This window comes from Falco punctatus, assembly GCF_963210335.1.
Source record: "Falco punctatus genome assembly, chromosome: 4".
NCBI lineage: Eukaryota > Metazoa > Chordata > Aves > Falconiformes > Falconidae > Falco > Falco punctatus.
This window is the reverse complement of record NC_137583.1, coordinates 97,376,349-97,392,699: the sequence shown is the minus strand read 5'-3', so window position 1 is coordinate 97,392,699 and position 16,351 is coordinate 97,376,349. Positions and strand designations below refer to the sequence as shown.

Here is a 16,351-nt window from a genome sequence, read left to right as displayed (position 1 = left end):
CCTTCTATTTCAACATGTAAGGATTATTCTCAGTGCTCTGCAAAAAAGCACATGCATTTTTCAGGTCTAATTCAGAGAAAAGAAGACATTGTTCACAATGGATTTTTTCGCCAAAACAGTTCATACTGAGGCTCTTCCTGTGCTTAATTGTTACCAAAGTGGCCCTGCTGCCTATACAAAATGGATACATTTTACAGAAAACACAGTGATAAGATCACAAAAGTACCTAGGACCTTAAAATTCTCTCAAAACTTTTACAGGTAAATTCTGTTAAGTACAAGAGAAAGCTCTATTTTGCATAACCCCAACCTAAATGGAGACGCTATTACACCTACCTAGACAGGGAAGGAGATGACAGTTTGCTTCTTAGCTGTTATTTCAAGAGGACAAAATTCATAAGAGGGCAATTAGTCTTTCACAGCCAAAAATTAAGGTTATTAATGAGCAGGATGATTAATTACATCCAAGCACAGAAGTGATGAGCTTGTGCGCATTAGTGCAAGTTACATGGAAGAGGTGACTGGAACTGCTATTGCCACAGTGAGAGGCAAAAGCCAGAAGCACAAAGTTTCTAAGTGCACTGAAGTGGATGAAGCAGACCATTTATGATAATATCTATATAGTTATGTTAGAAAACTAAACTAGGAGAATCAGGTATTTTCTTACATTTCAGCTTTGAGCATTTAGTGTGCTGTAAGTGAGAGAGTTTAAGATATTTTATTAATCTGAAGAGTCACATGGATTAATGTTAAATAATTGTATTTATCGTATCATGTAATATCAGCCTTCTATTTATACATACATCACACAGAATAGAAAAATCAAGATTAAAATTCGCACGAGGATCTCATTTACTTTAGCAAGAAAAAAAAAAACAACACAAAGAAACCTCTCCTCCCCATTCACAAAATTCACATACCACACTGTAATTACTTTGTATTTTAATCACAGCTATAATTTAGTCTCATGACTCCTGACACTTAGGGAGACAAACTACATAATTTTCAGAAACAGTGACTACCCTTACAATCTGGTGGTATAAATTCAGACAAATCTATATGTACTAGTAAATCCATACCTTTTCCCCAATTTTTCCACAATTTCTGTAAGGAAACTTATATATTCATACATTCACACAGACTTAACAAGTATTAAAAAGACTCAATCCCTCCCCTCCCCAAGGAAACAGGTTAACCTTCACTACTACTAATCTTACTGGAATTGTTATGTTGGTTTGCAGCTCAAAATAAAGCTGGCATAATTAAAAACTCATGCCTGACAACTATGTTGACAGTAACATCACATTGCATTAAAAAATAAGAAAGAAAACAGTAATTTAGGTTTTTGATTTTCAAAAGGAAGTCTTAGACTTGACACATCAGGGCCAGTAACAAGTTGGGATAGTCCTGAACACAGACTGAGGATATTTTGCCTAGACTCTGACCCGTTTTTTCCCCCCTGCAGTTTTGTTTCCCAAAACAAAGGAATGGAACACTGACAGGAAAAGCAAACTCCTATTTAACAGAGGAATTAGTTTGACAAGTCACCTTAAGGTCAGTATTAGTAGAAACTTACTGAAAGCCAGACAAATACACAATGATTAAAACTGTGGGTTTAGTCCTGAACAGCACATTTCAGCAGTCAAATAAAAATTCATCTCTTTTGCAAATGCAGGAAGTGGTTTCCCTCCAGTAAGAGTTCTTGTGCTCTCTCTCAGTAGTATTATTGAGCTAAATTGGGGCGGGGGAAGCTATTGCTGTGTAACTAAGGAGAAACTGGAAGGAGCCTTGAGGCACCTCAGTTTGAAAGTCGGGGGACTCATTTCTGCAGTGCAATAAAGAAGCAGTTAAGAGGATAGAGCACAGGCCTCCAATTAAGACAAATTGGTTATTTAATGCACTTTGTTATTTAATGCTTGCTTTAGAGGCATCATCAGGCAACAAAATGAAAAATCAGTACATAAACACCACTCATTATTTGAGAAATACATATGTGGTTTAGCGTACATTATCTTGAGTCAAGTTACAGGAGTTCAGAGTTTCAGCTGCTCTTCTACATGACCCAGTTAGTTTTCTTTTTAATTCCTTGTTCCTACATACACAAACATCTATTTTTGTTTATGTTGTCCAACCTAGTATCTTCATATAAATAATAACAAAAAAAAAAGACTGGAGAGGGAAGGAAGCAGTAACTTGCCCTAACTGGTCTGCCCTGCAACCATGCTGCATATGAGCTTAATTTATAGCACACAGGTGGAATGTGTCAGTCCCTCCTGCTCTGGAGCAAACAATAGGTAAACAATGAAGGCAAAGGGCTTACGGACTTAATCATGGTGTCAGGCTACAAGAGAGACCACTAGGTAAGTGTGATGACTACACACACATCCATTTAGCTTAACAACATGTCAGAGCAAAGACCTCTTCTTTTTTATCTGGAAGGCACTGGGTATTACGCAAATAATAAAATAACAGGTAATACACAAATTAGAAATGTAAATAAAACAAAATCAACTTCCTCCTACAATGAACACCTAAAATATGCTATTACACCCTACATAAATCAAGTAACTGTCTTTTGACCTGCCATATGCCCTGTCAAAAACGTTTTTTTTAATGGCCCGCAACTGCCAAAGAATGTGTTAAGAATGAACTAACGAATGATGTGAGCCTTCACCCAATGTGTACCTGAAAGCTACCTGAGGTTCTGATGATATAAAACTTACACCAAGCTTAATGCCATCATCATCATCATCACCCCACTGATTTTCATGTAATTATTCATGCTAGTGATGTCAAGCACACAGGTATGACTTGCAAAACTACAGTATTACCATGTACACTGCAACCATTTCCTCTATTGTAAGTCCACTAACATTGAAGTTTGGGAAGAGGGTTACATTTTGTGGTATGAGCTAAGGGAATTTCAAGTTCTGCCAATTATGTGAAAACAACTGGGGGTCAGGGGTGGAAATGGGATCAGGGCAGATCATGGGCATTTTCTGAGGTTTTTAGTTTGAGTTACTACAAGCTTTAAAGAGATGCTCTGGAGCAGCTTCTATGACATACAGAGTTCATCAACAGTATTTTGAGAGCTTACAAACAACACTAAAGTTAACTTTTTATCATCAAAAGGAAGAAAATGTACATAACCAGTCACGTTATACTCATGACAGCTAAACTAGGCAATCTAGATCCACAGGACAGGATGTCCTTTTAAATAAAACCAACAAACTCCACATAGCTAGCTAGCTAGAACCTGCAAGAGATGTCATTTTGAAGTTAATTTCGATTTTCTGTATGTAAAACTGCATTGAATTAAAACACTACACACTTAATCTTCCTTTGCAACAGAAGTGAAAGGAAGTGTGTTTTCTAACAGGATATTTACCTATGCTTCTCCTGCCACGCTTTCAATACAGCTCAAATCTTGACAACAAGCCTGTCAAAACTTGCGAAAGCAAGTTCTACCAGGGATAATAAGGAAATATATATAGTATTCATATATTTTTTTCCTAATGGCTCCTGCAAGGCCTAAAAAGCTTTATGTGATCAGCAGGAGTGGAACAAAACAGTCCAGCTATGCTAAGAATCTTTGGCAGTCTCCTGCAGATTCATCCAGATATCCATCAGCATGGCAATTTCCAACCCCCGGTTTACAAAACCCTGAAGGGTCAATGGGACATTTTTAACAGGTCGGTGAAAGGCAGCTAAAAAAAGAAAGCATATTAGCAGGCTTAAATTTGCTATAGAGAGTTGTACTTCCATTGGAGTATTTTCAGGACTCCACACATGGTTAAAAAAAACCCAACAATCAAACAAAAAACAAATAAAAACAACCCCAAACCCAATCAGGTCAAAACCTTCTCCTCTCCTATGAAAATGGCAAAAGCAATAGGGACGGAGAAAGCATGGAGTTTAACACTGTGCTGACAGGACACTTGATGACTCAGATCAAAATGTCACAGGGCAGTCAGCACTGCTAGCCCTATTCCAGCCACCCTAGGAGCAGGTAACAGAATTATACCTAACACAGGTAATTTTCCATTTTCTTCCGGAAATTCAGGCCACATTAAGGAGTACAGTTTCAGCCCAACTACTACATTAACAGCTACACATTTGCTTTTAGCAAGAGGCTCAAACACCTCTGGTCCCCCTGAAACATTTGGCTACTTGTCATGCAATTTCAACAGCTTCAGTTTCCACACTGAAGAAAAATGGTATAAAGAGATAAGAATGTGAATTCTATTAAATCCATTTAAAATAATCTTTAAAAATTACAAGCCTTAAAACAAATTTGTGTTTTCTGAGGCTAAATGCACAGGCTTGGATTATCTGCCATGAAAAGGGGGAAAGAGCACACAAAACCAGATGGTAACCCAGTTATAACAGTTTTCCATACATGAAGGGAATAAGTGGCTATATTACAATGCTGTTTTATAGTCACAGTTTAGAAAACTGTTCACATCATTAAATATTTCAGTGAATCATAATTTATTTCTTATTTTTAATTATTTTGAAGAGGCCATGAGTGAACAACACCTTAAAGAAAAACAGATCACACTAAAATACTTTAATTATTTTTATTAGAAGCATCTCATTAGGGAGGAAGATTTACTGAAGTAGTGCATTTCTGAAGAACGTATTTGAACAGGAGTATGAATACATACAGGAAATGTCTCCCTAAGGAGAGCATGGGGAGGTGGAAATTACCTCAAAGACATGTGTCAGGTCTAAAAACTCCATCCTGAGGGCCTGGATCGGGCTGAGGGTGATAGGCTCAAAAGAGATGCAGCCATATAAGGCATAAACCCCACAATTCTCCTCCCATTTACATCAGTGTAAACAAGAAGCAACTTCAACAGTGCCAGAGGAATTCCATTGGTAGGACTGCAAGTAAGGCCGCGTTTTCTCAACTGAAAACACGTTTGTGGTATGCAACCTTAACAGCTTCCTGGTTAATGTCTACATAATTTCTGTTTAACTAATGGATATGTATTGTATAAATAAATTATAATTCAATAACGACTGACTTAAGTGTCTGTCTGGTAAGTGAAGTGACTGCACTCCCACCTACAAGGCCTGTCAGCTGCCAGTCTGCACAGCGGAGAGGAGACAGACAATGTAGTTACTGTCCAAGGTACATAAACACTGGACCACTATGTGACAAAAATGGGGCAACATCTAGGAACAGGACACAGGTCACAAAGGGAACAGAAACTAAGGTCAGACTTGGATCTGACTTGGTCTGACCACAAAGTCAGTGATCTTAGTAAGCTTTTGATCAGAGACTGAACGTACTTTATAAAACTGTCATTAAGTGTGAACCATTACAAATAACTTAGGGTAATTTTTTAACTATCCGAGCTGCAAGGGCAACAGTGAAATTCTGTCACTTCAATCTAACAGTTTCTCAAAAGGCTAAATACACATGAGCTACTTAACCTATGTAAAAAGAGAAATATTAATCCTGAACATATGAATACAAATGAGCTTTGTAGCATTGCCACCTAGCTGGAATAAGCATGGAAAGGACAATCTTGCAGATGGGACTGCACTGGGAAACAGGAAACAACAAATGGGGATCACTTTCACCCATGTGTCATGCTTTCCCACAGCACCGCAGTTACCCTGAAGAGACAGCCTTATGAGAGACAAAAGAGAAGAAGACAAAAGAGGAGAAGCTGTCCTGGTCTTCTAGACAGCTTTGCAATTTTGATGCTGACTTAGGACTTAAAACAGCAAACCACTGGATCAAGGGAATTTAAATCCTCAATTTGCCCTGTATCAACTTCAAGAAAAAAGAGAAAAGGAAAGATAAAAACGAAAGGGGGAAGGTTTGTCTATACAACTAGCATTATTTTTAGCATCTATTTTAAAAACTACACTGCTTTCACAGTATAAGGAATATATTTTCCAGAGAAGCACAAAAGAGTTGTAGCTTTAAAGTTGGCAGAACCATCCTAGTCTAAGAAAAAAATATTCTGAATATTATCTTCCAAGGCAGAAAGAGCACTTTAACTATCAGACATACCTTTTCATTCAGATGGTCTAACCCAGGATTTGGCTCTCACCTGCTTCTGTTACAGCCCCCACCTTCACAAGCATGAAGAAGTCACTCAGACTCTCCGTATTTTCTCCCCCCACTTGTAGCCTACACTTCTCTACCACATAGTTGTAGGGGAGATACAGGTACAAAAGCTGTAAGGCATTTAGATTTTAAATCTAAATACTACACCTAAGCAGGTACCTAAACCAAATACAGAAAATACACAGGGCATACATTAAAACAGGGACCAAAAAATCATCACCTCTATCCTGAAAAAAGGACTGAAGTTAAAATCACAACTGTCATGATCCACACCTTTGTGATGTTAAGTGTTAGCCTAGAAGAATCCTATGCTGCTACTTCAGAGAACTGGAAAAACCTGCAGGTTCGAAGTTGCTGGATGTTAAAGCTTTTGAGATGTAGTAAAGAACTCCTGACTTGGCAAAGTATTTCTTGTTTTGCTCACTGTTGCATTAGCAAGCACAAGGGATCCCTGTCTCCATTTAAAAAAATAAAATTTCTGTGTGTAAACATTAACTTCATTATCCTTCGAAATACCAAGAATTGGACACCAGACTAACTGCAATATACATAGCATGCTGCTTAGCTGTTCTATGCTATATTGGACATGAGTAATTCAAGTAGTCATTGCAAAGAACAAAGATGTATATCACATTGCTATCTCCCTTTATCACCCTGCTATAGCCTTTTCTGTATCTATGGTATGGTACTACTGCCTTCCCACTAGGCCTGTATATGTTTCGTAGTCTTGGGGTTGGGTTTTTTTGTGTTTTTAAATAGCATAGTACTTCACACTACCTTTATTCACTCTTACTGTTTCAACTCGAGCCCATTTGTTTTAACTTCTGCACACTGCACCAAGTTTAAGACTGGTCACCCCTGTCAGTTCATTATTGCAAAACTCAGAGCTGAACGTCACAAACATGCTATCTACCACCAATCCAGCAGCAAAAACATCAACAAGGGCCTCGCATTTCCTCCCATTCAACATTCCTCTGTTGTCCATGGGTATTAACACTCAATTTTCTGTGTCCCTGTTTTACTTACTTTTACAGGTTTGGAACAGCAGCTCCCAACATCTTTCTGCTGCTGTAACCTTCCTTCTCACTTCCTGACTTTTCCATCTCTATTCTCGGCTTTAGGCTGGTGGGTTTTTTCTGTTCTTTTTTTTTCTCCTTCTTGCACTCCTATTCCGTCCCATAACAGCACCAGTCCTGTATGGTCACCTTGTAACCTGGTGGAGTGAACAGGTAAGGGGCTATAAGCCTAGCTAAATCTATCTTCAGTCTCCAGAAGCATTCCCAAGCACACCCCATCCTCTGGGCACAGCCAGAAGCAGGTGAAAGGAGAATTAAGCTGCCAGTGCTCCTGTGGAGTAAGAGCCAGTACCTAGCTGCACCTTGCCTGTAACGTGTTGCTCCTCTCTAGCTGGGAACTACTGCTGTATGAAGAGGTCTTTGGCACCCACTGCCTGCAGAGGCAAGCTGGCTGGCTCTTTTGGACTCCCTCTCAAAAGGACGATGTGTAAAGTGTTACTGGCAGACTTGCTGCACTGCAGTTCCAGTCAAGTTACAGGCTGTTTTTTCTTATTGTCTGCACAACCCAGGAAATATGCAGCTTTAATTAGGAAAGCTTTAACTTCTCATTTTCTCTAATGCAGCCTTAAGTTTCAGATTAGTTACATGCACAAGTAAAATATGGTCTTCTGGGTACCATTGTTCACATCTGGTTTGCTCCAATGAGCTAAGCCCAGAACAAGGAAAATAAAAACTGCCAACAACTTTTTCGATCTTGTTGTATTTTATATTACCTGCTGTCTTCTCTCAGGAAGGCAGATAAACTGTATTCCAGAATATCACCCTAAAAAAAGCTCATGTCTACACTGCAGAGAGACCAGAGAAAACTTCGAGCTCAATCAATCAACACCTGCAGAGACTAGCTGAGCTACAGCCGTACCATTTTCAGACCAACACCACTGTGGGTGCTCATCACCTACCCTTGTAGTCTCCCCTACAGAAGAGATACCCCATCACAGATGTATGAGAACTGCCTGCACAAGCAAGCTTCATGGCTCCACGAGCAAGTTTTCCTGAAATAATGCACACATGGGTTTAAACTGCCTTGACTATGCAACACTGCTAGCTCCTGTTCAGTTGGAGATACACAGCAGCCCACCCAACAAGAAAAGTAAATTCATACTAGATAAGAAATTCACCAAAGAATTAGATAAGAGATTCACCAAAGCTGAGTTACCATTGCCCAGGCTACACACATACTGCTGAAGACTGAGTTGCTTCCCTTTGCTGACATAAAGGAAACTGCCCCAAAAGGACTCGTAACTACTTGGGCACAGCAGACCGGCATCTGCTGAGGCATTAAGCATTCGTCTTCTTGCAACCTGATCTCAACAGTAGGGTTAAATAAATTTTTATATTTTTGCCTAATACCAAACAATTTCAAAGTTAAATACACACTCTGTGACTATACCACCTAAAAAGAAAACTAAAAAGGAAACAGAAACATACACAAAAACACCCAATAGGTGTTAAATGTCACAACAAACATTTTAGCTTTTAGGCAGACGTTACATTTGTCCTTTTACAAACCTATAACCACACAGAGCTTCTGGGTTGCACCTTCTAAATCTCAATGAGCCTTCAGTCAGCCAAAACTTACTACCACAAGCAGCTCCCATTGGAACGGCAAACACTATTGCATCAGTGAGGCAGCATTAATTGCTACGCTGACAGAACCATAGTGTTTGAAGTACTGGATCTGTATTGCATGCTGAACTACATTTTTTAAAGACATATGAATAATGTGGCTCCCCTTATACTGACTCTTATCACCAAAACGACTGTAACGCTATACAAAAGACTTGTTTATTGCTTTTACTAAGCGAAGAAAAACATGGTACTCACTAAAGCCTAACTATGCCACCATTCACTGCACCCTGCCAGTCCCTTCTCTGTGATTCCACTGTATCAGAGCAACCATCTGAATGTGGGCCCCATTCCTACAGATCTGACGTTGCACACACACCTCTGCTGTGTCAGGAGCCTGGCACACCATCTCTCTGTCGCATGCTGAAAAACTTAGTTTATCTTTTCTGAATCAAGACCAAAGGAAAGAAATCTAAACAAGCTCTGGTGTCCACCTGGCATCCCTCACTGGCATGCAGGCAGCAGGAGAGGACATCAGAGACCAGACTGCTGCCTCCTCCTCCCCCAAGCCTGTTTTCTTGAAAACTGTTTTTTAATGAGCCATCATGAGCTCCTGCTTCTTCTCAAAAATTACTTTTCAGAAGCACTCCAGTAATACTTGGACGCTGCTGTTTAAAAACAGACCAGATTACTTCCTATTAACATATAACTCTCCATCCATTCCAACTAAACCCGCCACAGTGCAGCGCCATGGTTTCAACACAGATCACTCCCGATGCAGAAGTCGCAACTGCTCTACGGTCCCATCGGACAGCCGCAGCCAAACGCCGGTGACCACGGCCACCTCTGAAGGCAGAGGGTCCACTCCACTGTCCAGCCGCTCGCTGACGGGCACGTTTCACCACCGCAACGCATTAACAGATCGATTACAGGACCCCGTTTGCATCACTGCAACCCAGTAACAGATCACAGGACCCCGACGAAATTGCTGGAGGCTCCGAGTTTAAATTTCCTGCCGAAGGGACATTACGCTGCTCTGAACGGCCCCCGGAGCAAAGCTACATCACGTATTTAGCCCAGTATTATTTAACATATTTAGCCTCACAGTATTTACAGCCCAGCGCTGGAAGCCGGCGGATCAGAAGGCGGCGAGGGGCGAGCGGGAGCCCACCTCCCGTTTACCGACCGATGCCAACAGCCCCTGGGGACGCCGCTGCGGGGACGCGACGCGACTCGGCGCCTGCCCGGGGCCCCGGGCGAGGGGCTGCGCGGGGCGCGCTTGAGGGCGCGGCGCAGGCGGCGGGCGCGGCCCCCGCCTCAGCCCTGGCGGCGCGGTGGGATGGCCGGGCCGCGCCGCTCCGCTCCGCTCCCCCCGCGGCGGGCAACGACGGCCCGCTTCCACCGCCCCCCGTCCGCCAGCACGCACCTGCCCGCGCGGGGGCGGCGCGGCACGGCACGGCACGGTACGGCGCCCCCTCCGCGCTGTCAGCCGCACCACCTACCCCACAGGCCGCCGCCGGTCCGCCGCACAACCCGCCGCCGCCGCCACCCCCGCACCGCGCGAGCGCACGCCGCCAATGCCGCCACGCAGCGACCCGCCGGCCGAGGCTGCCCCGCGCGGCGCCGCGCCCCATCCGCCCCGGGGAGCCCGCGCAGCGGCACGGCCCGGCACGGCCCCCCCCCCGCCGCCGCCGCCGCCCTCCCCCGCCGCCCCTTACGCTGGCTTGGCGAGGAGGTGGGGCGGCCGCCGGGAGGAACCAGGAAGTGAGCGGCGGCGGCGGCAGCGCACCCCTTGGCCTTCCCGGCCGGGCCCGTCCCCGCCCCACGGCCGGGCGCGGCGCGGGGGGTCCCCCGGCCCCGGGGCGGGCGGCGGCGCCGCGCCCGGCGGGGTCGGCCCAGCCGCCTGGGTGCCGCAGAGCCCCGTGCGGCCGGGGCGCGCCGGTGCCTGGTGCGCCTTTACGTCCCGGGCGTGCGGCGGGGGAGGGAAATGCGGGTTTTGAGGAAAAAAAAAATCTTTTTTTTTTTTTTTAAAACATGGGGACAGTTGTGCTTCACTGCGCGCCTCTGCGCCCCGGACAAGTTCGGGTGGTTTTGGTCTGCAAGTAGGCAAAGTCCTGCCGCGTCCTGAAGGACAGAGCAGCAGTTAAGTTCACTTGACACCCTCCGTCTGCCGCTTACGGCCTCACCAGGCATTAATCATGCAGTGCGAATTTTTATATTCCCGGTGGTTCCCTCCGGCTGGCTTTATTTCAGCCAACGCATGTCATCCATTTACCACAATAAGGCTAGAGGAAAAGACATTGCTTTGCTTTTATTAAAAAAAACCAGCCCCACAACTGGCATGCTTTTCGTCTGATAACCTTCACTGGTGCCTTGTGTCGGAGAAGGGAGTTTGAATGCAGTAGTGCTTTTTAAAGCAAGGGGATGCCATCTGCCCTCCCTGAGGAAAAACAAGCCAGAGCCAGGCTTCTCCAGCCTTTGGAAAACAGCTGCCTGCATGTAAACAAGATCTGCTATGTGAGGACACAAGAACTGCGCTGCAGGTCAGACAAAGGGTCCACCTGCGCTGGATGGCAGCACTAGCAGGTGTTCTTTGGAAAGTACATTTAAACCAGGCCCCTTTCCTCCACAGGTACTGCCTTTGCCTGGCACTCCCCTGGCCCGAGAAGGCAGCCTGCCCCTGCGCACCTCTCGGGTAAGCAGGGAGGATGAGCTGCCCAAACCTCGGCTCCCAGTTCAGTCAGGCTCCACTGCTGGCTCTCCCCACTGAGAAGCCGTAAGTGATCTCCATGCAACAACCCTGGCGGCAGAAACTTGACTGCTTTTCGATGCAGGTAAGCCATGGGATGCATCCCAGAAATGCATCCACTCAGCTCCAACTGCTAATGGAGCAGACCAGAGCTAGCCACAACTAAAACCTCCTGAACATCTCTCACGCTTCAGGTTTGCTCCCACTACGTTGTACTGCCTGCTCAAGGAGGCACAGCCAGAGACACTGCACATTTAATTGAGCAAGGAGTCTCAGAGAGGAGAGCAAGAAGCACCTGAATAATCTCCAGCAGTGTACTGGGTAATCCTTGGAAGCCACAGGTCATTCTCACCCAAGCAAGTACTGGCACAAAGTCAGACAGCAACTTTTAAAGTAATTTAAAAATTTAAGAGCTGTGCAAAAATGCGTGAAACATAACAAGTGGTTAATGTTGTGAAACTTTCAATTAAGGCTGTCAGAAAATCCCCCCTTAATTACCTTTTAATATATAGTATGAGGTTTTAATTATATATTCCATGCTACTTTCCCAGGGATGTCTGGCACAGCACCAACCGCACTCTCCTCACGACAGTATTTGGTTTCTTCCCTGCTCCTACACCAACCTGCCCCGGGCACTGCACCTCGCTCAGAACTTTTTCTGAGGTAAAAACCTCGGGTTTTTTGCGGGGTCTACCACTCCGCGAGCCCTTCCCCCGCACTGGGGTATTTCCACAGCCTCCTTCAGAAGCTTTTTACCTCGGCACAGAGCAGACAGAGAGCCGGCACTGCCCCTTTGTTTTACCATGAGTGTCAGCTTCTCGAAGGGGGCGTTACTCGCGACGCGGGGTGCTCAGTGGGCGCCACGTCCACAGCGGTGCGCCTTACTCCCTGGGGAAAGCCTTCCGTGGGGAGGCTGACGGCCGCACACCCCGCATCGCCTGTAAGAAGGGGGAGACCCCTATCCCGCTGCCGCTCGGCGGGCAGAACGGCAGTTATGGCGACCCGAGAGCTTTCCCGCCCGGGGCGCGCGGGAGCGGAGCACTGCGCAGGCGCGGGGTCGGCCCCGCCCCCTCCCTGGTGTGGCGACGGCCGTTGCCAGTGGCGGCGGCTCGCGGGTGCCGGAAGCGGAAGTGCAGGAGGCGTTCTTCCGGCGGCGGGAGGAATGGCGTCCGTGGTGCTGAGTGAGGCGGAGAAGCTCTACATCGTACATGGCGTCCAGGTAGCGGCACTGGCGGCGGGCGCCTTGTGGGAGGTTCCCGGGCGGCGTGGAGACGGCAGTTCAGGCCCGGGGAGCGGGAAGTCATTCAGACCGGCCGGTGACAGCGTTGCCCGGTGAGGCATGAGGCAAGGCCCGTCCCCGCTCCTCCGGGCTTGCTCCCTGTGAGGGCGGGTGGGATGGGAGCGAGTTACAGTGTAGACTGGGGAGGAGAAAGAGAGCCTTCCGTTACCTGGTGCCTGGGGGCAAATCTCTGGGGTAATAATCATGCAAGCACACTGAGAACAGAGCATCTGAACAGAAAGCAGGCTGAAAACAGGACGTGGATTTGTTTTTTTCATTTTTTGGTCTCCTTTTTTGCCCTTCTTCCCTTGCTCTTTCTCAAAACTTTGCTGTTGTATGGAGTTTTAGTCTCTCACTAAGCTAAGGAACAGTGAGTGCACCAAAGAGGAAGCGTTAACGATGTCTGGGGAGAAATGCCAAAGATAAATGGACTGTACTTTATGCAAAGTACAGAAACTATTTTAATGCAAAGAAGACTAGTTTTATGGGGACAAGCTGTATAGTATCCGAGGGTGCATATTATCTGTTTTTTAAATACAAACAGATGAAAGCATTTGGAAGGCTGGGGCTTATTTTTGTCTACTGGGTCCTAATTACATATATATAAAAATACAGAACTTAACTGTTCCAGGAAAGACCCATGTTGTGTTAGGTAAAGTACCTTTTAAAGCCAAGACCTTTACACTTTTGCAGTCTAAAGTTTTCTTTTGGAATTGGAGGGACGTAGTGCAGGAGTTCGTGTCTGTCTTCAGAGAGCTTGTTATAAGTTGTAGATAAATGAGAGGCAAATGGAAAAGTACCTTTGAGAAGACTATTGTACTCTTAAGTGAAAGTTAGTGATGCAGCTATGAGCTGTTGTTTTTATATCCTTTTTACTGCAGTTTGGCACAGGAAAAGGAAACTTTAAAATCACTTACTGTATTTCTTTTCATTACTGAGTCCCTTAAGCACAATATATTGATTGTCATACTTAGGAGGATCTTCGTGTAGATGGTCGTGGCTGTGAAGACTACAGGTGTGCAGAAGTAGAAACAGATGTTGTATCAAACACAAGTGGATCTGCAAGGGTAAAGCTGGTAGGTAAATGTAGGGATTCTGTAACTTGCTGATGAAACTTCTGGTTAGAGTGAAACAAAACTACTTCTGGCATGTGTTGACTCTGAAGAAGATAAATGTACTGTGCAATATTATAAAGGCTCTGCAGAAATAGCGGTTTCGAGAACCAAACAATAGAAGTAGTCATGGATGTTAAGAGTGTTTTTTTAATCTAGAGAAAGCTAATATGTATTGTAACTATTTGAAGAATCTTCTTAGGCTTAATATTGTCCTTCTAAAGCCTTTCCTCTTTTTAAAAAACTTACATTCTTTTAAGTTCGCTCTGATAGAATGATCAGTGCAGATAACTGAAAGGTAGAAATATCAGCTTATGGTAGGCATTTAAATTAAATGAGTAGTTCTGTGCTTGTAATTCCATTTGTGCAATATGTTTTTGTTTTAACAGGGACACACCGATATCTTGGTAGGTGTAAAAGCTGAAATGGGGACACCGAAGTTAGAGAAACCAGATGAAGGTTACCTGGAGTTTTTTGTTGACTGGTTAGTATACTAGAAGACTGACTACAATGTCAGTTGTCTTTTTTTATGATGATAGAATAGAGAAAAATCTCTTTCAAATATTAAGTATTCCAGAAAAAAAGATTTGACTGATACACATTGTTCTTTACTTTGTGTGTGAAAGCAGTGGAAAAAGTTTGAAGTTGTTTTGTACAAATCTGTTTGTTTAAAAACAGAAAAATCCTGACTGTAAACTTCAGATGCAAAAGTTAACTAGAAAATTTAGTTATCGTATTTGTCAGTGGATCAGTATTTCATTAACTAAAATGGTAATTTTTTTTATCATATTCCTGGCTTTGCGCTACAAATGAATTATTATTTAGCCCTACAGTCTTCACAGTGCTTGGGTTATGAAGGAAGCTAAAAGAAAACTGAGAGCTCTTGTTTTCAGGTTGCTCCGAGATAGCATAGTGACAGCTCAGTGTTTTCCAGACTGTCTGCTGTCTGAAACTGCAGTTATCTGTATCTTGCGGACTTCCTAAATCTGTTCTTTATGAAATAGAATGGTCTGGGAACCTCGTAAAAACACTGTCAAGTTAGCTTTTTTGCATGTGACTTTTTTTATTTTTATTAAAAATAAAAAATGTTGCTACTCGGACATTAAACCAATATATCATTAGTAAAGCTAAGGTATGAGAGCTGCTAAGTAGGAGGTGTATATCTGATAATCTTTCTGACCTAACTGGCTATGTGTGCCTTAACGTTTTTAGCTCTGCCACATTATGCAGCTTTATCTAAGACTGCCTCTGTACATCACGATGTACTAGTTAACTGTGGAAACCTAACGGTTTGTAGAGGGAAGGGCTCACCTGTGAATTAGTGGTTTGTCTATGATTACTGTTCAAAAAATGTCAGACAGGAAGACAATACTCTCAAATGGGGTCCTGCCATTAGAGGGGATTAGAGCTTGACTGCTTTATGAAACTCATGCGTGAAATATCCTAAATAGTGCCCGCTTTGTTCTGGTTGTTTCTATATAAAGAAAATCTACTGACAGCAGGGACATTTCCTTACTGAAAGAAGTGGTCTGTGGGAATTTGCAGTTCTGTGACACTTCTTTCATGTGTAAATAAGCATTAGAAAAACTCCAACTCGTTAGATTCATGTTAGGTTGTATTTTCTAACTGAGATGGGAGTAGATGTGCAGCAATGTATTGTCCAAGGTGACCCCTAGCCTCCAGAAAGATCCCAAAGACATAATGTGAAGTGGAGGCAGCTTGTTCTGTGTAAAGGGAAATGAGAGGCTGCCAGTCAGTACTCTGATGCTTTTGCAGGCTGCCACTGGGTGGTAGTAAATGAGCGTGGTTTGATGCCTTGCATCTCCTGGTGAAGTTGCTGTATGTTCTACTTGGCTTTTATATTGTTGAAACTAGTAATAAAAACTCAGACTGCAGTGTTTGCTATCGTAATTTGCTTGTTTCCTGAAACCTCTGTGGTTTCTTGTACTGCTGAAAATAATCACTTGCTGGATCATGTATATAGTTCTCTTCTCCAGAATTCCATTTCTCTTCACTCTGGTCAGAGTTGTTAACCTGAAATCTTGAGAAGCACATTTAGTCCCATTTTGAGACAGGCTTTAATGTGTGTCTCTGGAAGAGATGATTTTTGGGGCACTTATTTGTGATACTAGAAATTAATTATCACAGAACAAATCCATGTCCTATGTGATGTCCTTACATCACTTACCAGCACTGGAGAAGAGTCATTCTGGCTGTTGATGTTGAAAGCCTGCGGTGTCTGCTTTTCTCATGTTTTAGGGCTGTTCTAATACTGACTTGTTAGGGGTGTGTTTGTTTTTTGACTGAGGCAAAGATTTATCATTTTCAAAGTGTAAGAAATAACACGCACAAAAAGCAGGCATCTGAATTTGAGTGCATTAAATTTTGTCTGTGGATTTAGGGAAGCAAGGAATGTATTTGTCCAAGTCTGACCATCTGTTCCTCCACTTTGAAGGCCAGACATGATTTTGTTCCAGCTGGG

General features: G+C 43.9%; 2 protein-coding genes and 1 long non-coding RNA gene across 14 annotated transcripts in view; 2 read left to right on the top strand and 1 right to left on the bottom strand.

Annotated features, from left to right (window-relative positions):
- The window catches only part of ZDHHC3 (zDHHC palmitoyltransferase 3), a 36,373-nt gene extending 23,896 nt beyond the window's left edge, over positions 1–12,477 (bottom strand). For 2 of the 8 annotated variants that reach the window (XM_080385915.1, XM_080385921.1), the window contains exon 1: positions 10,232–10,420. The gene's annotated coding sequence lies outside the window, so the exon portion shown is untranslated. Of the gene's footprint in view, positions 1–335; positions 7,090–7,113; positions 10,188–10,231; positions 10,421–10,447; positions 10,586–12,234 lie in introns of those variants that run through there. The other 6 variants (XM_080385920.1, XM_080385922.1, XM_080385917.1 and 3 more) reach the window with 5 other exon arrangements.
- Positions 10,767–11,888, top strand: LOC308063238. Its single transcript, XR_013927891.1, has 2 exons — positions 10,767–11,272; positions 11,362–11,888. It is a non-coding gene; the product is annotated as an uncharacterized lncRNA (long non-coding RNA).
- A 95-nt stretch (positions 12,478–12,572) lies between the features above and the next one.
- Positions 12,573–16,351, top strand: part of EXOSC7 (exosome component 7) — a 31,500-nt gene continuing 27,721 nt past the window's right edge. For all 5 annotated transcript variants that reach the window (XR_013927885.1, XR_013927886.1, XR_013927887.1 and 2 more), the window contains exons 1-3: positions 12,573–12,697; positions 13,732–13,833; positions 14,259–14,353. Coding sequence is in view for 1 of the 5 variants with exons in the window: in XM_080385914.1 (XP_080242040.1) it covers positions 12,641–12,697; positions 13,732–13,833; positions 14,259–14,353 (254 nt within the window). In the remaining 4 variants the exon portion in view is untranslated. The remainder of the gene's footprint in view (positions 12,698–13,731; positions 13,834–14,258; positions 14,354–16,351) is intronic.